This window comes from Mesocricetus auratus, unplaced genomic scaffold (genome assembly GCF_017639785.1).
Source record: "Mesocricetus auratus isolate SY011 unplaced genomic scaffold, BCM_Maur_2.0 Super-Scaffold_100676, whole genome shotgun sequence".
NCBI lineage: Eukaryota > Metazoa > Chordata > Mammalia > Rodentia > Cricetidae > Mesocricetus > Mesocricetus auratus.
The window spans coordinates 76,603,920-76,627,095 of record NW_024429266.1 but is presented as its reverse complement, the minus strand read 5'-3'; the positions used below and the strand labels follow the sequence as shown (position 1 = coordinate 76,627,095).

The 23,176-nt window shown below is 41.0% G+C and overlaps 1 protein-coding gene and 1 long non-coding RNA gene across 5 annotated transcripts in view; one reads left to right on the top strand and one right to left on the bottom strand.

The window, feature by feature from the left end:
* Nucleotides 1-421: 421 nt before the first annotated feature.
* The window catches only part of Cdh20 (cadherin 20), a 238,774-nt gene continuing 216,019 nt past the window's right edge, over nt 422-23,176 (bottom strand). For all 4 annotated transcript variants that reach the window (XM_040737753.1, XM_040737757.1, XM_040737755.1 and 1 more), the window contains 3 exons: nt 19,821-19,938; nt 13,133-13,384; nt 422-1,947 (listed from right to left, as the gene is read on the bottom strand). In XM_040737753.1, the coding sequence (XP_040593687.1) occupies nt 1,442-1,947; nt 13,133-13,384; nt 19,821-19,938 (876 nt within the window). In that variant the 3' untranslated portion in view covers nt 422-1,441. The remainder of the gene's footprint in view (nt 1,948-13,132; nt 13,385-19,820; nt 19,939-23,176) is intronic.
* On the top strand, nt 1,844-23,032 carry LOC110342973. The gene is made up of 4 exons (XR_002385160.2): nt 1,844-1,977; nt 2,511-2,614; nt 20,165-20,293; nt 21,259-23,032. It is a non-coding gene; the product is annotated as an uncharacterized LOC110342973 (long non-coding RNA).

Below are 23,176 nucleotides of genomic sequence, written 5' to 3'. Positions count from 1 at the left end.
TCCTAGTTGGTAGGGTTCCAAGGGTCTCTTCCAGTGGGTGCAAAGCAGGCCCAATACTCTGATGGCTCTCCTCTTCCTGTGGGTGGAGGCATGACTAGCACCTCCGTGCTGGCAGGCTCTGGATGGGCTCCTCTGTGTTCCCCCTTGTGCTCAGTCCCCAGGCCTCAGGAGGCTCCCTGCAGGGCACAGGAAGAAGGGCCAGAAAACTGGTCCTTTGGCCTTTTTCAGATATAAGAATGAAGTTGTGATGAAACATTAACTATTTGAACCATATCATTAATCTGGTCAGCTATCAAAACAGAACACAAAGCCCCATGCTTCTCTGATACTGCTTCTGTGTTATGAGTCAATCCCAATCTGGGTAGCCTGACAGTAAACTGGGATCATAGAGCTCAACAATGAAACAAACATGAAGTTCACCTTTCCTTCTATTTAGCTTTTATTAAAAGAAGTGCTAAGGTACTGAGATGTAGTACATCATATTTATTAACAAAATTATTAACAAATATACAAAACTTGTACATGTAATTCTCTTACATCCATTTCTTTTCTATAATCCTGGTTGTGTTCAAGTAGGTTACCTACAGTATGTAAACATCCCTTGGGTTGACTTTACACAGACTAGGAAAGCCCTCTAACCCATGCTTTTATCAGATACTTCTTTTTATTTGGCTTCCATTTGTTGCATCTAATCTCCACATTTGGCACACGGAAGAGACATCTACTGTGCAAAAGAGGCAGCCTTTCCAGTTTCTTTCTGACTTTTGCAGGGCCATAAATAGCTGAGAGGAGAGCAGTGCACTCTGACTCACTGACGTTGGATTAGCTATAATGCTGACTCTTGGTTCAGGTGTTAAACTTGAGCACAAGTCAATGCCTCTTCCTTCTCCCACCCTTCCCACCCATCCCCCATGCAAGGCCCAGTCAGTCTTAACCTTGTCTCAGAAGGGCTAAATGAAGTACCATCCATCTTAAAACAAGAAGGACAATTTCACTGTGGAATATTTTTCAGGGGTGTGTGTGTGTGTGTGTGTGTGTGTGTGTGTGTGTGTGTGTGTGTGTGTGTGTGTGTGTGTGTGTATTTCTGCACATCTGATGATCCGGAAAAACAATCTGAAATGGAGAATAAAGATAAAATAGGAGTTGTTCCCTGCTTTCAACTACCATCTCCCTAAAATGTCAAAGGCCTTGGTGAATAGTTAAAAAACAAAAACAAAACAAAAAACGTTGAGAAAAGGTAATTGGAGACTCTGCCCTCTTCTTCCTGGGTTTCCGTCTGATTATTTAACTTAGTCTAACCAAGTAAAGCTGATCCAGAGAGAGCCCCGCTAGGTCCAGTCACTCCCATCCTCACTGACCAGCACGATATTGCTCCTGTGGAGGCCACACCTCGTGCCCGAGAAAGCAGCCTTTTGAGAACGTCCCGATTTGGATGCGGCCGTCACCACACGGGCGCGGGCCCCTCCGACGCCCCGTAGAGTTCTGCGAGCTTCCGGAAGCGGGGCCCCCAGTCTGTGAGGAAGTCGAAACTCTGCTCCGAGTCCGAGGTGGCTGACTGCAGGGAGCTGAGCGAGCCGGCCACGGAGCCGTCGCCCTCGAACATGTAGGTCTGCAGGGAGTCGAAGGGCGGCGCCCACACGTCCATGTCGGCCTCGTAGAGCTTGGCCAGCACGTAGCTGTGGACCGTGCTGCTGACGGCGCACGTCTGAGGCACGTAGCGGGAGAGGCTCTCGATCTCGGAGAGCATGTCCTGCCGCGTCCTGGGGGCAGCGGCCGCCTGCGCCTCGCGCGGGTTCCACAGGGCCGCGATGTCGAAGGCCTCCGTGTCCTCCTCGCCGCCGCCCTCGTCGTCGTAGCGCACAATGTTCTCGTGGATGTTCTCGTCGTCGTCGATGATGTAGGGCTGCTTCCGGTGCCGCCTCATGGACAGGATGAGCAGCACCAGCACTGCCGGGGGACACAAAGAGGGGCGCATGGGTCAGTTCCCCAGGGACACTTGGTTGGTGATGGGGGCGGGGGACGGGAGGGGCGGGAAGGGTTCAGAGGGGCAGCCAGGTCAGCTCTGGGTAGTTCAGACCTCGGGGAGTGAACCGGTTCCGCCCGATCCTCACTCTCACCTGGTTACATTAAGAACTGGTGGGCCAGTGAGGCTTCGGATTTCTTCATTGCATTCATAAGAAGCTGCTTAGCTTCCTAGAAGCCTGCCCGCTCGAAACCGTGGTAGACACACGACCGAGCCGTTATGAAATCCCATTAAGGTAGGCTCCCGGCTGCAGAAGCTAGGCTTTGTGTGGATCAGATCATGCTCCCTGCTTATGGAATAATGGCTTTGGTATACGCTTACTATAATCTAAACATCTCGTGTAGGAATGTAGGAGCTCTGCCTTCTTGTAGGAGCATCTTTACAGGATTTTACTATTAAAAACAACTGTTTATCCACAAATAATGAATGTAGGCGCATGAGGTAGGTGTGAGCAAAAGTAATTGTGTTTTTTTTATGCCTCTTTCAGAAGCTGTGGACATTGTGGGACGGGGTTTATCAGACTCCGGATCTAACTGAGGAGCTTTGGAGAGTTGGTAGTTTCTGGCGTTTTCTTCAAGAGTTTGGCTCCTGGTAGGTTAACCCTGATCCTGTGGGTAGCTCCACGCTTGAGTATCTGGATGGCACAAATCGGAGTAGTTGGATATTTATTTATTTATTTATTTATTTATTTATTTTAAAAAGGACACAGAATTGGGAGTGGGGTAGGAATGTGGGTGGATCTAGGAGGAGTTTGGGGGTGAATATGATTAAGATACAATGTATGAAATTCTCAAAAATTAATAAAAATATTTTTAAAAGTATAAGTGACCTTTCAGGTTCAGTAATGTCGGATTACTATTTGTGATTTTTCCGGAGTCAGTGGTTTTTATGGAAGAGAAGGAATGAGTGGTGATGTTTTATATATTTCCATATGTTACCAAAGAAGTGCCATATAATTAGATGTGTCTTGAGGGTTTGAATAAAATTTTATTCCAACAAATGCATTTTTCCCTAGGTGTGTTCATTGGGGTTTAAAGGAGAGGGTGAGATAATCCCATTGAACTGTTTATCTTTGTAACTGAAAACATTTCCCAGGAAGTGTGTTGATGTTTCAGCTGTTGAAGTGCTATTGATTTTTTTTTCCTGGTGTGCTTTGTTACAGCCAGTGAACAGTGACAGTTTGACAGCAGTGCAAAATAAACCCCAGTTTATTCAAGGGTAGTGGCAATGATGGTGTATTTTCATCTGTGCACTAAGAGGTTACTGACTAAGAAAGCTCACAACAACAGATTAAAAGTTTTTGAAAAGTACAAATTGCAGTTAATGATGATAATACCTAATATTTTTGTGAATGTACTTAATTGGTGACAAAATGCATGCACAGAAAATAATGACATACACTTGACTATTTTCTCTGTGTAAAAAATAGGAGGCTTGGACAGGAACTGTGGGAAAAGAGATTAAGGGTTCTAATGAAGTGGATGGGAGGTTTGGACTTAGTGTGATAAACTGGAGCATGAATTGAATTTAAAATAGCATAGAAAAAATTGTTTCTAAATGAATATTCATATTTGTGAGATACAGTGAACATTAAACATATATTTTAAAAGGCTCTGATAAACAATGAGGAAACAACATTGATTATAACAATTATAACATGAACTTGTCCTTATGGAGTAGCAATGTTAATGAGATTAATGTTGATATAAAACAATAAAGGCTGCCTTTGGGTCACAACTGTTGCTAATAAAGTACAGAGGCAAGGCTACTGAATTCTGCCAGAAATACTGGGAAGGAAGTCACTCATGTCATGTGGTAATGATAATGGAAGTTATTTTAGAAGATACTGGGAAAGAAAATGAAAAAAGTTTTAAAGTGTCCAGGCATTTGTGTGTGTGTGTATGGCACATGCAAGTTTGTGTTTAGTTTCAGCTAATAGGGTGTTTGGGTCTGGAGCGTCATATAGCATAGGAGTTTGAGGCCAGTATGAGCAACATAGCAAGACACCATCTTAAAAAGAAAAATAACTCCAGCCAGGGAAGCCAAAGCCAACTTCGGCTTTTCACTTTGACCTCTTCTGCTTTCCTTCCAGATCCAATCCCCTAATATTACCCCAGCACTAAGCAGACCTCCAGCTGCAGCCTCCCTTCCTTCCCTTTCCACATTTCCAGTGGATCACACAGACCTTCCCCCTCCAACCTTCCTCCTCATCCCTCTTGCTTTATCCTAGCCTCCAACTGACGCATGCATTTCCTGGGAATACTCCAGGAAAGCCTGCCATCTAAGCAATTAGGCCATCTAAGATGGTGGGCAGGCTGAAGATCTTCACTTGCCCCTTTCTCTGCCAAAACCAACTGCATAGTCTTATCCCTAGCTCTTTCGCAGACCGCCTGTTGTGGCCTTTACTCCATCTCTATCCTGACCCAGGGAACTAAACAAATCCTGGTGGAACACCCTGCTATCCTCTCATCTGTGAACCCCTCAGCTTCAAACTCCTAGACCATTTCCATTCCTAAGAGTCAGTTCCTAGAAACACATTTTACCTGGAATCCCAGTGGCACACATGGCAGGATCCCAGAAGAATTCCCTGTCAGGCAACATACAACCAACACAGCCCCCATAAGAAACAGAGAAGGCAACAGAAACTAAGAGACAAAACACCCACCCAGCAAAGACAAGACCATATATCAGCACTCAGAATTACAATTATACCAAACCCAAATGCCTAGATTCCGGTGCAAAACACAGTAACAGCCAGGACAATATGTCTCCACTAGTGCCCAGCAATGCTACTACAATAGTCTGAAGAAAGACACTGAAGCACAAGACAAGGACCTTAAAATAACCCTTATAAATATTATCCTTCAGGAGGAAATGAATAAATCCCCTTTGTAAATTATTAAAACCACAAACAGTAGAAGGAAATGATTTGAAAATCCAAACTGAGGAAAACTGTAAATGAAAAATTTAGAAACTTGAACAGGAACGTCAGAGGCAAACATCACTAACAGAATATAAGATATGGAAGAGAAAATCTCAGATATTGAAGACAAGATAGAAGAAATGGATAGCTCAAACCAAACTTGAATCTAAAAATAAATAAATTAATTAATTAATTAATTAAATCTGGCACAAAACATCCAGGAAAGCTGGAATGCTATGAACAGACCAAATCTAAGAATAATAGAAATAAGAGGGAGGAGAAACACAGGACAAAGATGCAGGAAATAATTTCATCAAAATCATAGAAGAAAATTTCCTCCCAATCTAAAGAAGGAGTTGCCTATCAAGGATCAAGAAGCATACAGAACACCAAATAAACTAGACCAGAAAAGAAATTACCCTGAGCACATAACCAAAATACTAAATGTGCATAGGAAAGGGAGAAAGACCAAGTAACTTATAAAGGCAGTAGTGTTAGAATAACTCCCGCCTTCTCAATGGAAATTCTAAAAGCCAGAGGGGCCTAGATAGATGTCCTATAAACTAAAGAGATCACAGGTGCCAGCCTAGACTACTATACCCAGTAAAGCTTTCAGTCTGAATAGATGGAGAAAATGAGACAGTCAGGGATAAAACTAGATTTAAGCATTATCCATCTACAAATACAGTGCTACAGAAGGTGCTAGAAGTTCATCTTCAACATGAGGAGGTTAACACTAAAGAATACACAAGGAATAAATAACCCCAGACCAACAAATCAAGAGGGGAAGCACACAGATAACACACACACACACACACACACACACACACACACACCTATAAACCTACAAAATAACAGGAATCAACATTGCTCATTGATATTTCTCAACATCATTGATGTCAATTCCCCAATGAAACAACACAAGGTGAATGATAAAACAGAATCCTTTCTACATGAAGAAACACACATTAACATCAAAGATTGATACCACCTCAGGTAAAAGGATGGAAAAATATAATACAAGATGTAGCCTGGTATAGCCATTTTAATATCTGACAAAATAAACTTCAAACCAAAACTAATCAGAAGAGATAGGGAATGGCACTATATATTTGTGAAAGGTAAAATTCACCAAGAAGGCATAGCAATTTGTAACATATGTGCACCAAACATAAGGGCACCCAAGTTCATAAAAAAAAAACAAAAATCACTACTATAGGTTAAATCACATATTGATCTTCAGAGACTAGTCGTTGGAAACTTCTGTTCCTCAGTCTCACCAATAGACAGGTCTTTTAGACATAAACAGACATGCTGGATCTAACTGATATCATAAACCTGATGGATCTAACACACAGTGGAATATTGCAGAAGAAAATACATTCTTTTCAGCAGCTCATGACACTCTTTCTAATATTTACCACATACTCTGACACAAAATCTCAACATGGATTAAAACTGGATGTCAACAACAGAAACAACATAAAGTTTACAAACTCATGAAAACTGAACAACTCACTACTGAATTAAAAATCTGGGTCAAGACAGAAATCAAGAAAGAAATGAAAGACTTTCCCAATTGAATGAGGATGAATATACAACATACCCAAACTTATGGGACAATTAAGCCTGTTATAAGAGGCAAGTTCATAGTACTAAGTGCCTACATAAACAAAAAAATGGAGCGATCTCATACTAGTGAATTAACAACATACTGGAGAGTTCTAGAATGAAAAGACAAAACTACACCCCAAAGAAGTAGAGATCAAGAAATAATCAAACTCAGGGCTGATATAAACAACAACAAAAAACAAAGAATCAACAAAACAAAGAGTTGGTTCTTTGGGAAAATAAGATTGATTAGCCCTTATCCAAACTAACTAAAGGACACAGAAAATATGTAAATTACCAAGATTAGAGATGAAATTAAGACTAACAACAGACACCAAGGAAATTCAGAGAGTTATAAGGACATACCTTAAGAACATGTACTCCAACAGAAATCTAAAAGAAATGAATAATTTTCTCAATAGATACCATTTACAAAAGTTAAATTAAGATCAGATAAGCAACTTAAACAGACTATAATTCTTAGTGAAATAAAAGCAATAATCAAATCCTGCCAACCAATAAAAGTCTAAGGCCAGATGGTTTTAGAGTAGAATTCTATGAGACTTGCCAAGAAGTGCTAAGACCAATACTTCTAAAATTATTCCACAAAATGGACACAGAAGAAACATTAAACAATTTGTTTTACAAAGCCACATTTACCCTGACACTTGAACCACATAAAGACCAAACAAAGAATTACAAATCAGTTGAACTTTTGAACAGAGATACAGAAATTTTCAATAAAATACTTGCAAACTGAATCAAAGAACATATCAAAAAGTCATCTACTGTGATCAAGTTGGCTCCATCTCAGAAATTCAGATAGTTCATTATACTTAAATCAATGTAATCCACTATATAAATAAACTGAAAGATCTAAACTACAAGATCATCTCATTAGATGCAGAAAAGGCCTGTGACAAAGTTCAATACCCCTTCATGATAAAGAGCTCTGGAAAATTTAAGAATATAAAGGGCATACTTCAACATAATGAAAGCAGTTTATAGTTATCCCATAGGCCACATAAAAACAAATGGAGAGTAATTCAAAGAAATTCCATTAAAATCAGGAACAAGATAAGGTTGTCTACTCTCTCCATTCCCATTCAATATAACACTTGAAGTCTTAGCTTCAGCAATGGGACAACTAAAGGAGATCAAGGGTATACAAATTAGGAAGAAGTCAAATATCTTTACAAATTATATAATATACATAAGTGACCTAAAAATTCCACTGGGAAACTCCCACAACTGATAAACGCTTTCATCAGAGTAGCTGGAAACATAATTAACTCATAAAAATCAATAGCCTTCCTATACACAAATGACAAATTGAGAAAGAAATCAGTGAAATAGCATCCCCACAGCAGCTTCAAATAATATAAAACATCTTGTGGTAACTCTAGCCAAGCAAGTGAAAGACTTGTATGATAAAATCTTTGAAGAAAGAAATTGAAAATGCCATCAGAAGTTGGAAAGATCTTCCATGATCATGGGTCAGTAGTAAAAATGGTTTTACCACCAAGATTCCTGCAATCCCATCAAAATACTGACACATTTCTTCACAAATCTTGGATTGACAATCTCCAACTTCATATAAAACACACAAAACCAGGATAGTTGAAACAATCCTGAATAATCAAAAACTGCTAGAGATATCCCCAACCTCAAGTTATACCACAGAGCTATAGTAATAAAACCTTTATTGTACTGACACAAAAGAGGTAGAGTTGATCAACAGAATTAAATGGAAGACCAGGTGAAGACACTTGTGTACACTGATTTTTGATAAACTAGAGCTACACTATGTAAAAATGACAGCATTTTCAGTGAATGGTTCTGGCCAAACTGTATGTACAATAATCCTGAGAGCTCCATACTTATTACTCTGTACAAAACTCAAGTCTAAGTGGATCAAAGATCTCAAAATAAAACCAGATACGTTGAACCTGATAGATGACAAAGTTGTGAACATCTTGAATGCATTAGCAAAGGAGACAACTGCCTGATTAAAACATATTACAGGCACTAAGATCAACAAATAATAAATGAAAAGCTTCTGTAAGGCAAAGGACAAGGTCATTAAAACAAAGTAACAGACTACAGAATGGGAAAAGATTTTTACCAAACTGCACATTCGATAGATGACTAATATCTAAAATATACAAACAGCTAAAAGAAAAAATCCTGTATATCAAGAAAATAACCTAATTAAAATACAGGGTACAAGAGGAAACTCAAATGACTGAGAAACAAAGAAATGTTCAACATCCTTAGTCATTAGGGAAATATATAAATCAAAACTTGAGATTTCATCTTATAATCATCGGAATGGCTAAGATAAATGAACCAAGGGACACTTCATGCTAGCATGATGTGGGATGCCCTACACACTGTGAATATGTGTTGATTTTATTGGTTGATGAATAAAGCTGTTTTGGCTTATGACAGGGCAGAATATAGTTAGTTGGAAATCCAAGCAGAGATACAGAAGAAGGAGGGCGTAGTCTGAGAGCTACCAGCCAGCCTCCAAGGAAGTAAGATATGTGGAAAATGAGGTAACACCACGGCCATGTGACAATATATAGATGAATAGAAATGGGTTAATTTAAGATGTATTTAATAATAAGTCTGAGCCATTGACCAAGCAATTACAATTAATATTAAGCCTTGAGTGAGTATTTTATAAGCAGCTGCAGGGACTGGCAGGTGGGAGAGAAACTGGTCCAGTGGGACCAGACACAACGAAGAAAAGTATCTGGCTACAAATGTGGAGTAATGAGAATGCTTATCCATTGGGAGTGCAAACTTGTACAGCCACTATGGAAATCACTGTTGCAGTTCCTAGGGGAGGTGGGAATCAACCCAGTTGTACCACTCTTGGGCATATATCAAAAGGATTCATCCCACCACAGAGACCCTTGCTCAACCATGTTTATTGGTGCTTTACTCATAATAGCCAGAAAGTGGAAACAACCAAGAAATATCTCAATAGAAGAATAGGTAAAGATAATGTGGTACATTTCACAATGGAGTATTACTCAGCCATTAAACAAATAAAATTTTCAAGTAAATGAATGGAACTAAGAAAAGAAAATCATTCTGAATGAGGTAACCCAGACCCGGAAAGACAAATATGCTATGCATTTACTTATATGGAATATTAGTTGTTAAGTTGTTAAGTCAGTGATAACCAAGCTACAATCTGTAGAACCACAGAGGTCAGGTATATAATAAGGTGGGGCAGATAGATCTCCCTAAAGAAAGGGGAATAGATTAGATATTTAGGGTTGGATATGGGAGCAGGGCAGACTGGAATGGGAGATCAAGTTGGGAAGGGGAGAAGAGAGGAAGACTAAGGATGGAATATGGGGTGAGACAGCTAAAATTAAGGGCTAATTAAGGGGCAGTATGGAAACCTAATACAGTTGGAACATTATAAAATATATACATAAATGCAGGTGATCTAAACAAAATTGCCAAATAATAAGGACGATAGAGTCTCAACTGGCTATTCCTTGTCATCAAATGAAGTTTCCAGTACTGTGAGTGGGTTGCATCTAATCGAACTGTTAGCAAGATGGGTCCCATAGGAATCCCCAAACAACACAGGATGTTGCCAAGACTATAGGCTACTCTCCACAAATAGAAGGTAAAGCCTCTTTCTTAAAGGCAATACATGCACAGTTCCTTGAACATGGAGTAGAGCTCACGCCTACATTGAGCTTCCACCCCTATGGGCTAGTGGCTTTGGTACAGGATGATACTCTGCTTGTTACCGAAAGAGATAGGTAAACAACAAAGCCACAAATCCTCCAATCTACAATGGTGTCCTTTCTTCAAGATGTGCTAGTGCAATGGTATCTCAGTATCTTATTTGACTTAAGATCCTCTCTATGAGATGACTCTCTATACCTGACACTGAGACTAGATAGCCCAGGGACCTAGGGTAAAACCAAATACTAAGGTTCTAGTAAAAGAATGTAACAGTAAAATGACTTCCAATGACATTCTGCTATACTTGTATATCAGTGCTTTTCTCAGACATCATCAGAGAAGCTTCCCCTTGCAGCAAATGGGAACAATTACAGAGACACACAGTCAGACATTACAGAGAGAGAGAGAGAGAGAGAGAGAGAGAGAGAGAGAGAGAGAGAGAGAGAGAGAGAGAGAGAGAGAGAGAGAGAGAACAAGCTTTGGGACACTCAGTTCTAAATGGGATGTCTTCATCAAGTTCTCCCCTCAGGAGAAGAGTAAGAGCCAGAGAAAGTGGAGGACATGAGGACATTAGGAGGACAAGGCCCTCTGAGACTGAGGCAGCATGCACAGGGCCTGTAGAGATCTTACAGCTGAAAGAAGAAGTGGGGACATGTCCCCATCTCTGACCCAGAAGCTACCTGCAGTTGCAAATGAAAATGAACCACTTGCAAATGAAAATTGAGTTTCCTCCAAGGGAGTCTCACCAGGTAAAAAAGTACTCTATGGGTGGGCTGCATGCCCAGCAGTAGTTGGCCAATAGCAAAGGAACTCAAGTGCATCTGTGGAAGCTCCTTGTCTTATAATGTTGGGCCTTTTATTTTTATTCCTTTAATTTTTATCTTATTTCTATTTTTTATATTCTCTCTCTCCTCTACAGGCCACTTGCATTTAAATTATGGCTTCCATTTTGTGTTTTTATGGGTCTCCTGAGTGTAGGAATGAGTATGTTTCTGCATTTGTGTGATTTTTTTCTTTCTGCCCTTTCTTGGGCTCTTTTCTTTGTGTTTGTTTTATCTTATTCCAATGTGTTTGTTCTTGTTTTTATCTTACATTTTATTATTATCCCCCTGCAACCTGTTTTCTAATGAGAGACAGAAAGGGGTGGATCTGGGAGGAGTAGAGGGAGGGGAAACCATAATCAGAATATATTAAAAAACCCAATTTTTATAAAACAAAACTCAAAACCTATCAAAGCCTCCAAGTCCGTGCTGGAGAGAATTCTTTTAGGTATGCAGAGTTAGGCAGATGTAGAGTAACTCCTGAGAAATAAGACTGATACTTGCCTTACTTATTTTCTTTACATAAAACCTGTTATAAATAGTAGCATTAAATTATGCCTTAAAATTAGCTTGAAGAAAAACAATTATATTATGAGAAGAATGTGTGCATTCGGAGAGAACATCAGTCCTGGGAAGGCTTATTCTGTATGTTCTGTTGGGCTGGTGTCCTGGGAAGGATTATTCTGTATGTTTTGTTGGGGTGGTATTCTGGGAAGGCTTATTCTGTATGTTCTGTTGGGCTGGTGTCCAGGGAAGGCTTTTTCTGTATGTTCTGTTGGGGTGGTGTCCAGGACCCACAAGGTTTTCTAGCAACTGACATGACCAAGATGTGAAAAAAGCCCATTCCCCAAAGTAAACATTGCCCAAATGAACATGTTTAATTCTCTCTCACCCCACCCCCTTGCCCCGTGTGTGTATAAATCAACTGCAGTGTAAATCTTGGAGTTATGTGAATTGTGTTTAACCTGGATTGTGTTCTTTGAGAAGTAAACAGGTGTGAATTTTATGACACTCATGCTTATCTTGGCTTCTGGAAACATCTTACTCTGTATAGTTTAAAAGATGGGTATTAGTTTACAAATGGAATTATCTCTTGCTCAGCACTCTGAGCCAATCTCTTTAAATCAGTCCTTCTGCAATGATGGCTCTTTGTGGACCAGAATCAACTTACAGCATTTTCCAAGAGCAGCCAGCCTGGAAATTTCTCCTAAGAGCAATTTACTTAAAAGGGAAAAAGCTCCGTGTTCTGCACTCAAGGTCTCCTAGTGCCACCTTACGGACATTTCAAGAATTGCAGGCAGGTTTTACTTGTCAGTCCAGCCAGCCAAGGACTAGGAGCCATAACTGTTCTCTGGAAGATTATTTATGTTCCTTTCTCGTAATGTAAGACAGAACGCCCCCAATACAACCAAAGCCCACATTACATTGTAAAATGTGTTTTGGTTAGTCTATTCCACAAGCTAAGTGTGTTGTCTGTTCCATTTGTGTTTCTCTAAGCAAGAAATATGTGGTATTGCTTAACTCAGTAAGCAGAGCAGAGATGGACAGTCAGTCCTGGCTGGGAGAAGAGTGTCACCTAGGAAGGCTGACCAATGGCCTGTCTGCCTGTCAGGCCTGGCTCTGCTTCTGACATTTGACTTTGGGCCTTTGGTTCCATTTCCATGATTTAGCTGTTACTTATTGGAAATGCATCTGAAGACATGATTATCATGTCCTGTCCCATGTTGTCAACATGAACTTCTATCATCAAAGATAAACTATGAAGGCCAGAGTGTTTCTGTCTTACTAATCTCAGGCCTACAATAAGACCCTTGATAAATCTATGTGCTCTAATCTTGCCAAAGAGGCCTTGAGGGAAGGGGCTGTCTTCAACTTCCGTTCTTTTCTCCAAGCTTCACTCTACCACCTTTGAGGTAAGCCTGAGAGAAGATGAAGACCAATGCGGAGTAGCTGAGACAGGGGCTTACCTGACTCATGTCTAAAAACATGTGCTCCACCCCCCCAACCCAAGGCATACAAAACGGGCCACCAACTCACCCAAGAGGACAAAGATGCAGGCCAAGATGGCAATGAGAGCACCCCGGCTCAAACTGACTGGGAGCATATAGGCCTCCGGGCTGCAGGACATGACGTGGCCATCGTCGCTGCAGCTGCACACTTGGATGGTGAGTGTGCCGGTGCTGCTGAGTACTGGCTGCCCGCTGTCGGCTATGAGGATGGGCAGGTAGAAGACACTCTGCTCCTGCTGCCGGAAGCCGGACCTCCTGGTTAGAACCCGAGCAGTATTATCTGAAGGAGTAAGACATGAGGGGATTAAAAAACGAGAAAAGGAAACATGAGATGGGGGACAGAAACGGAAGCCCCACCACTGAATTAATTTCTTGGATTGAAGAAAGTGGGGAGGCAGGGACCGGGCAGAGGAGGGACACAGGCTAGAAGGTGTGTCAGCTCCAGCCACGGTGCGTTGGTTTGGCTCGGCACCTGCATTGGGAAATCAAGAGTTTCATTTGCTTGCAGGTGGAACCCTGAGGTCTGGGAGAGAAGTCCTTTTGTGAGAGTCTGTCTTACCCTTTGTGACATAAAGCGCCCTGGGCGAAATGTCAGCCTTCAGATCTAACAAAAGTGTTCCCGGGAAAGCTTGACAGAAATGGACAGTCACTGGTGATTTGTGGGCCCTGTTTGTTTCTGCTCAGCAGCTTGCCAAGGCCCGGCATGGCTTTCTGCCTCCGGGAAAGGAAAGCTGAGGAGCCCACATGGCTGCACAAGATTGCTTTTTTTTCTATTCTGCCTGGGATTCATGTCTTTTGCTATTTTCTTTCAGTTGGCATCACCAACTTCATTTTAATGGCTCATTTGAAGCCCCGGTCATATGACACACCTTTTAACTTCTCCTGGCCTATGGGCTGACCAGACAAGTAATCCGGCTTCAGGGAGCTCTGGTCTTAATTTTACTTTATGTGCATGGGTGCGTTTGCCTGTGTGCTCGCCTGTACGCCACTTGTGTGCCTGGTACCTGCAGAGTCCAGAAGAAGGGGTGGAAACTAGAGTTACAGACAGATGATTGTGAGCTGTCATGTGGGTGCTGGAAATTAAACCTGGTCACCTGGAAGAGCAGCAAGTGCTCTTAACTGCTGAGTCATCTTTTTTGGCCTTGGTGAAAATTATACGTTACTCCCCCCTCCTTTTTAAAAAAATAAGAATTTATTATTTTTCTATTTAAAAACTAAGAATTTTAGTTAAGAGATAATTGTATTACTTTTTGAGGTACAGGGTGATGTTTCAGCATAATTTTTTATTGTGCAATAGTAAACTCAGGATTTCAGGCAACCCATCATCTTTTGTGTGGGGGGTGTTTGTGTGTGTTTGTGTGTGTGCACATGCATGTTCATACTTGCGAGGAAGCTAGAGGTTGGTGTGGGGTGCTTTCCTTGCTCTCCACTTTATTCTTTGAGACGGAGTCTCTCACTGAACTTGGCCCTACCTCTCCAGTTGGACAGACTGGCCAGCGAGCTCTGGAAACCCACCTGTTTCCCTCTACCCTGAGACAGGCTTTGAGACATGCACTGCCACACCTGGCTCGTGCATGTTCAGGAAGTAGTGTCCTGACAGACATCTCCCTGGCCTCCTGTTCATCATCTCAAACATTTCTCATTTGCCTGTAATTAGAATACTAGAAAATCATCTCCTGTAGCTATGTGACCTTCACATTATTGCTTAGTAAACACTTCTGCGTAACAGAACCTAATCCTTCTTTAGATAAATGGTTGGATGTGTTTTTCAGAGCTCTGTGTGTGGGCATGGGTCTTGATGTTGATATTTGGCAAACACTACATAGTTTTATATTTAAGAATTTTAGGTTTATATTTTTAAGTTATCTGGAATGCCTTTGAATTATAAGGCAAATCTGGTTTTTGCAACGTTGTGATCATTTCAGCAGAGGAATAGCTTGAGACATGTGGTAGGATGTATAAGAGTAACTCATAAAGAAAACCAGGCTGGACATTGTGGCACATGTCTGTAATCCTGGAGCTGGGGCAGGGTGCTCAGGCCAGGAGGACTGCAGGAGGATCTAGGCCAACCAGGGCTATAGAGTGAGGTCCTGGTAAACAAACAAACAAACAAACAAACAAACAAACAAACGAGAAAACCTCAAAACTGTGAAAAGTTCCTACCATTAACAGAAATTTTTTGGGAATGTTTCACATGGACTAGAATTTCACAAAATTTCTAAAAGCTTAAGGCACACAAGGCTACACAGCACCAACATGTTCCTGGTTCTCTGTCCCTTCTTGAATGTAATAAAGGAACCCTACTTTACTACAGTTTTTAAGTTGGACATAGCAAAATCATTTGTCTTAACTGACAGAAAATGAGAAGGTAGAAGCTGGTGTCTGACTCTTCCTGTTGTTTTGCCATGAAGCCATAATTGAAAGAACACAACATTCCTGCAGCTTGGGGCACAGCTGAATGAGGTGGACAGCTTTCAGGTGTAACTCAAAGCATCCTAATCCATCACCTCTTAATTTATGCTTACTTGTCTCCCTGGTTTTTTTTTTTTCTTTTTCTCTTCTTTTTTAATGGTACCAGCTGGGTTTTTGTTTGTTTGTTTTTGTTTTTGTACTCAAGTACAAGTTTTTGTATTTTGTACATGTAGTGCTCATTTAATCTTTGTGGCAATTGGTTGTATTACTGAATGATTCCATCCTTTATAGTGAAAGAGCTAGAGCCTAGGTTAATTACAATTTCTTTATAGTCACTAACCTAGATAGTAGCAAAGCTAGTATTTGAACTCTGCTTTCTCAGACTCAAATCATGTACTTATTCCATGGTGCCCTACAATTGCTTGTTTAGTTTCATAGCATTAGTGATGTGTTAACTGGGTTTATGTCTGCTTTACATAGGTGAGAGTCATTTTGAAAGAGGGAACTTACAGTGCGGAAAAAACTGCTCCTATCAGATTGGCCTGTGGTACAGTTTCTTGATTGATAGTTGATGTGGGAGGGCCCAGCTTACTGTGGGTGGTGCCATCCCTGAACTGGTGGTTCTGGGTGCTATAAGAAAGCAGGCTCAGGAAGCCATGGAGAGCAAGCCAGTAAGTAGTGTTTCTCCATGGCCTCTTTCAGTTTTTTTCTAGGGTCCTGTCTTGAGTTCCTGCCCTGATTTCCCTCAGTGATGGAGTGACCTGAGAGTTTTAGATGAAATAAAATCTTTCCTCTCCAAGTTGTTTTCCATTATGATGTTTTATCACAGCTGTAGACACTTTAGATAGTGGTCAAAACCTGCTCAGATAATTGTAATTGTTTCCTGCTTTAACACAGGTTCACTTTCATCTTATTTTCTTGTCAGTGTGAAATGACAGCAATCAGTTATTAACCTGAGCATTATATTTGTACTGGCTGGTTTTGTGTGTCAACTTGACGCAAGCTAGAGTCATCAGAGGAAGGAGCCTCAGCTAGGAAACGCCTCCATGAGATCCAGGCATTTTCTCATTTAGTCTTCAATGGGGGAAGGCTCAGTCTATCTGCATGATACCATCTGAGCAAGGTGGTCCTGGATTCTATAGGAAGGTGGCTTGAAAAAGTCATGGGAAGCAAGCCAGTAAGCAGCTCCTTTCCATGGTCTCTGCATCAGCTCCTGACTCCGGGATCCTGCCCTGTTCAAGTTCCTGTCCTGACTCTTCAGTGACAAACAGTAATGCTGAAGTGTAAACCAAATAAACCCTTTCCTCACCAACTTGCCTTTTGGTCATGGTGTTTCGTCATAGCAATAGAAACCCTAACTGCTCATCTTTTGTTTCCCTCACTTGACTTAATAACTAACTACTGTTAATTATCCTTTGCAATTTTAATTTTTTTCAAAAATCAAATTTTCTCTAAACAAAGCTTGTATTTATTTTTTTAGTTTGCTTTAATTTAGCCTAGATCATAAGGATTTAAAGAGAGGCTGTCATAGAGCTGAAACAACAAAACAACAGTGATATAACAGAAAACACACCCAGAACTTTATATCACATGGCTGAGTCTGGCCCTGTTGGGACTGGAGTATGTTAGCCATTTGGCATGTTTTTGTTGAAAGTGAAAATGAGGATTTTAGTGACATTTTTTCCAAATAGTATTTGTTTCTAAGGTGGCAGAAAGCCCTGGTGTGTGTGTGTGTGTGTGTGTGTGTGTGTGTGTGTGTGTGTCCATGTGCATGTGCTAAAACAGGAAGTTATAGCAACAATTTCTGTAGCAGTATGTCTTTTCTGTTGGGACTGAACCCAAGGCCTTGTATGTAAGAGATGTGCTCTACCACTGAGCCACATTCCCATTCTTCTCCCCACTCCTAATGCTTGCTTGCTCTCTGATTTTGTGTCATTTTCATCAGTTAATGTGACTATGAGAATTATACTTTACTGGTCATTATGAATACCGAACGAAACAAAGATGAGAAAATGATCTGAAAATTTTAAAATATTCTATATATATAATTCTTTCATGTTTTGGGATTAAAAAAAAAGACTGGGCATGATGGTATGCCCTTGTAACCCCAGCACTTGGGAGGTTAAGGCAGCAGGACCACAAAGGCTAGTTGGGGTCTGTATAGAAACTTCCAAGCTAGTGAAGTTACATAGTGAGACTTGACCTCTGAAATCTAAACCCAAATAAAAAGACAAAGAAGAGAAAGAGTGGGGATATTGCTTCGTGGTAGAGAGCTTGCCTAGCATGTGCAAGACCCTGGATTTGACTCACAGACCTCACCAACCCTTGCTAAAATGTCTTTACTTTTATTTGTCAAAGGGTTCACATTTATTTAAGTACTTATTAAGTAGATGATTCATCTCCTTTTGTGACAGTCCTGTTCTGGTAGCCCATCTTCATATGACATACATGGACAGGTGCCCAAAGTCACCTTTAAGAAATTTGCAGCTTTTTGCTATTTGTTGTTTTTGTGTTAGTTCTGCAAGTATGAGTGAAAAGAGTGACACCTAGCTAAAAATTTGAGGAAAACACATAATGGCCAGCTCTTCTCACCATGGGGTTTCCTTCATAAAGCCAACCCCGAGGAGGATAAAAATGTTCTTTATGGGGAAGATTTTCCTATGAAACAGATAAGTGAATAATTTAGAAGTTTGACTCAATAAAATTCTTGGAATACAGGTATGGGGAGGGGAGATGGCTGTTGGGCAAATTGCTACATAAGGCAAATACCAGAGTTTATGTACCCACACAAATGCCAGATGGGCATGGCCACCCACTATAATTCCAGTGCTCAGGAGGTACACACAGAATCCCTGAAGCAAGCTGGCTAGCTAGGTCAGCTGAATCAACAAGCTCTGGGTTCAAATGAGAGGTCCTGCCTCAGTATATAAGGTAGAGAATGATCCAGGAAGAGACCTGTGGGTCCTGCTCCCAGCACCAACTCCAGCTCCAAAGGATCCAATGTCTTTGTACTTGTACCGGGCACTTGTACTCACATGTACCCATTATTAAACATCAAAATCTGAAGGAAGACACCTGATGTCAATATCTGACACCTGCATCCCCACATGTGCCCATGCATGTGAACATAGCACATACCACACATAAACATGCAGAAACCTCAGGATATTTAATTGCAAGCATTCCTTCCATAGACATTTTAGGGTAACTAAAAGGTTGAAAAATACTTCTATTTATGAGGTTGTGACGGTAATTCAAATTTTAAACATGATGTTTGAGAGGAAGACGAGGCATGCCTATTCTTGACATTTTGTTTAGATTGTTAGGAAGGCATCATTAAGATGATGGTGTTGAAGCTCAGAGAAGTGAGGACACCCAAGTCAGTGAGTTGGCAGCAGAATTAACAAGGGATCCGTCTGACAGTTAACTGCTTGCTTTCAACTATCCTGACCTTCCTTTGAAGTATATTCAGCTGGAGAATAAAAGTTCCTCTTCTCCCTATTTGATCCCCAAGAATGTGCTAAGTCTGTGATCCCCTTTGCCAATGAGTGCTTGTTGGAAGGATCCTAGGAGTGTAATTCCATAGAGATGTAGTGGAAAGCAAGTACCTTTTGCAGTGAGGATCCCATCTGAGTAGCTTTCTCTGAACCTAACGTTGTTTGAAGCCAGGTGGAATGGTGGCTGACTTTGGCCTTAGCGTCTGGAGGCTTGGGCAGCAGGATCATGCATTTCATGCCAGTGCAGGTTATTGTAAGAGAATCTTGTCTCCATGAAAAAGTGCTTGAATCCTGTGAATACTTTCATATTCTTGTATTTGTGTTATACTACCTCTATTATCATTGTTGTCATTATTATCAATATCCTTCAACTTAACCTTGCATCTTTTGTTGTGGAGGCTTTATACTCACCCTCCCTTCTGATCTTTGACTAGAAATATTAGTTGGGGTTTGTTTCTTTCTCTGGACCCCTTTTCATTAAACTCTTTCTGTCTTCAGATATAAATCCAGTTGCTCTGAGTTGGGCTAAAGAAAGGAAATTCACCACTGTGCTTTGAAGAGTCTTCCACGGAACAAGCATCAATAAATATTTGTCGACTGATGGAGGAATTAAAGTTTTAGAAACAGCAGAGGGCACTCTTTGTCTTTGATGTTATGACACAAAACTTAGTAGACTGCAAATTAGCATTAATGTCCTCTTGATATTAGAAAGCCTGAAGACTTAGTACTGTGCGTATAGTATATAGCAAGTCAAATAGCCAGCCTGAGCAGTAGAAAAGCACAGATAGCCCCAGGTCCACTGCTTACCTTGATTGTCCCTGACAGTGAAGTTGGGGTTGTTAGCAGCCTCAGGAGCCAAACTGTAGTAGAAATGCTGACCATTGTGAGGGTCATCTTGATCCACAGCACTCACTGTCTGGATGAGCTGAAGGAGGGACATGGGTTCAGGGTGAGTTGGATCCAAAGGAAAAAGCAAAGTCTAATGAAATCTTAAACTTTGAGTCTAATACTAAGTCATTTCCCCAACGAGAAAATGTCCTGAGACTAACCTGTGAAACCCTTCATGCCATCACACAGTTTAGGATTATTAACCTTGTTCTTGCTTTTGAGTGTGTAGCACATAATGAATAAGTGTTGCCTAAATGTTTCAGGTGCATGATATTCTCACAGCTTGACTGGTGAATGTTTTAAAGAGAAAAAAATGAAAGAACTATGGGGTGTCAGAGGGTCCTGCCTGTCCTCAGTGTCATCCTCCCACTCAATCCGCATCCCATCATTAAGTAAGTATTTTATGAATATATTACCATCTCTGAGAAGTCCCTGTTTAAAAATGAACACTACCTAGAGGCAAATAAACAGGGAAGTATTAGGCTATGGAATATGGATGGGAAGGGCAAGGGCCACGGGACAGCCATGTTTTATTGACTCAGGAAGGGAGTTAGAAAACATGTAGAGAAGAATCTCACCATGGTGGGAAGCAGACTAGAGTCACAGGTGTGAGGGTGTGGTTCAGTTGGGAAAAATACAATAAAAAATGGAGTTCAGTGACAGGCTGAGCAAGAGGGCTTCCCCTTGACCCCTTTGGCCAAGTTCTGTTGTTCTGTCTTTCCCACAATGTTCTCTACTAGAATACCTTTCATGAAGACTACAGAAACTCATGGAAAAACTGTTAAAGAAAGCAGGATGAAATAGACAGTTGAGACATTTGTTGGTGGATTATGGTGGGGTGGTGTGTGGACAAAGTTCTGATGAGATAGTTTCCATTGGTGTTCACTATCACACCCTGTAGCACAGATGGTTCCTATTCATCTTGGGCCTGAACCTGTAAACCTACCATTTCTAGTGGAAAAGCTATCTTTTTTCCAGGACAAAAATGACTACATCCAAAGTCAGCTTGAGGGTCCAGAGTATTACAAGATACCGAAAGGTTAGAGGGACTACCCTTTGAGGGATTTATGCATACTGTTCAGATCCTCTAAGGACTTGTTTCCTTGCTTGTTACCTTCCAGTGTCTTCAGGGACCACCTATGCTGTTGACTAATAAGTTACCCATGGTCAGCATACCCTTTCAGGGCAACCTACAGCCAATGATGAGCTGATACAGAGTAGTGTAAGGGCTTCACTAGCCCCCTAAACTTGGGAAAGCTCCTATTCTAGAACTCTGTAAGGCAGTTAATGGATCTATATTGCAGCTAGAATTTTCAGTTTTTATTTTGCTTAGTCCCTCTCCCATTCCCTTTTATAGGTCTCAGAAACGCCATATTTCAGAAGTCTGCCTCAGAGTAAGCCCCTGGAATGCCTGACTGTTGGATGTAAAAATGGATGGAATGGAGTAGTCATAAAGTCACAGGTCAGGGAGCAGTGAAGATAGTCACATACAGTTCAGCCTCATGTCAGTGCTGCTCACAACCCAGGGCACCATCTGCCCTATTCCCATGGAGAAGCAAATCCTTTTTAGTTTGATTGCCAAATGTAAAGGGATAAAATGTTTCTTAGGAGATTTAAAAAAATAACTTCTTTATTGACTTTTTGGGAGTTTCACAGCATGCACCCCAATTCTCTTCACCTCCTGGTCCCCCTATCATCCCCTCATCCCTGCCACATCTCCCCACATAAGAGAACAAATCAAAGTAAGCAAGCAAGTGAACAAAAACAAACAAAACCAATAGGGGATGTTTTGGATAGATAATATGATGGGGGAATTTTTAAGGCAGATCTTAAACTTCGTGTGTATATGTTGAGATGGGACTTTGAAGGGTAGGTAGACAGTGTGCTAGGAGTCCCAGTGGGAGCCTCATGACTGACTTTATTGACCTCCATTCCCCTGAGAGTCTTCAGCCCCACTGGCATAAAATCTTGCTCAACACTCTTCGTTCTTTCCCTTCTAATCATCAGGCGTGCAATTCACTTTTGTATGGCTTTCATCCACTGTAGGAGGAGAGCACTATGCCCTGCCTTGTGTCTGCTTTCTGACTTTGCTTCATGTGTGACATAATCTACGAAACTTCAGGCATGTTAATGTGGTTCTTTACAGCTATTACCATGGATGCTGCCTTGTTCAATCAAGCTTTTATTGTAATTGTTATTAGGTCGATAATATTTCAGACCATATTACACTAGAGATTTAATAAATATGGAAGTTCTTAAAACTAGAAAATACCTTTTAGGAGTGATACGGACTTGTACCAAATTTTAAGAATCGGTGTTGAGGTCAGTTTGGATTTAAGTCACTGAAGGGATTCTTGATTTACAGAAACAAAGTTACTTTCTTTGGATAGAAGACAAAGATGTATTGTGTTAAGGATGTTGAAAGAGCTCCAGTAAGTGTTAGTCTTAGAGACACAGCTTTGTGCAGAGGCTGCTGGGGTGATGTTCTACTGAGTGGTAGAAGAGAGGGCAAAACTTTGTTGCTGCCAGAGGCTGAGTTACCATTTGGTCAGATGGGCACTTCCCACCCCCCCTGATTTCCTTATCAAAATGATCTTGATCCATCTTCTCTATCTGAGTTCATAGGACCACAGCATATGTATGTTCTAAGATGGACATCAGGGCTATTAATGGAGGAAGGAAGCATACAAAGGCAGGAGCAGAATGGAGGATGTGGGAGGACAGGTCGAGGGGATGAAGTACCTGACAAATACATTCTTATGTGGCCACTGAAAATGGATTTCTGGATGTTTCTCAATCAGACAATTTGGAATTTGATAAAATACAAGGCTAGATTTAGATGCCTTAAAAATGTTTCTGAAATATGTCTTAGAACTGTGGTTATTTCCATAACTGTACTATTCTGTGAGCCAAGAACTTGTTAAAGCACTATTCAGACCACACTTTGGGCTCCAAGTGGTTGTCTTAACAAATAAATAATTGGCACCTGGCATAAAGAAGTTGGGTACTCTTTTTTCTAATTCATAATTTCTGGTGTGGACATATTGTTGATAATGAATTCAGTTTTTGTACTGGTTAGTTTTATGCCAACTTGATATAAGATTGAGCCATTTGGGAAGAGGAACCCTCAGTTGAAAAAAATTGCCTCCATAAGATTGGCCTTTAGGCACATCTCCAGAGCATTTTCTTGATTAATGATTGATATGAGAGGTCCCAGAACCTTGTTGGCAGTACTACTCCTGAGAAGGTGGTCCTGGGTTCTATAAGAAAGCAGG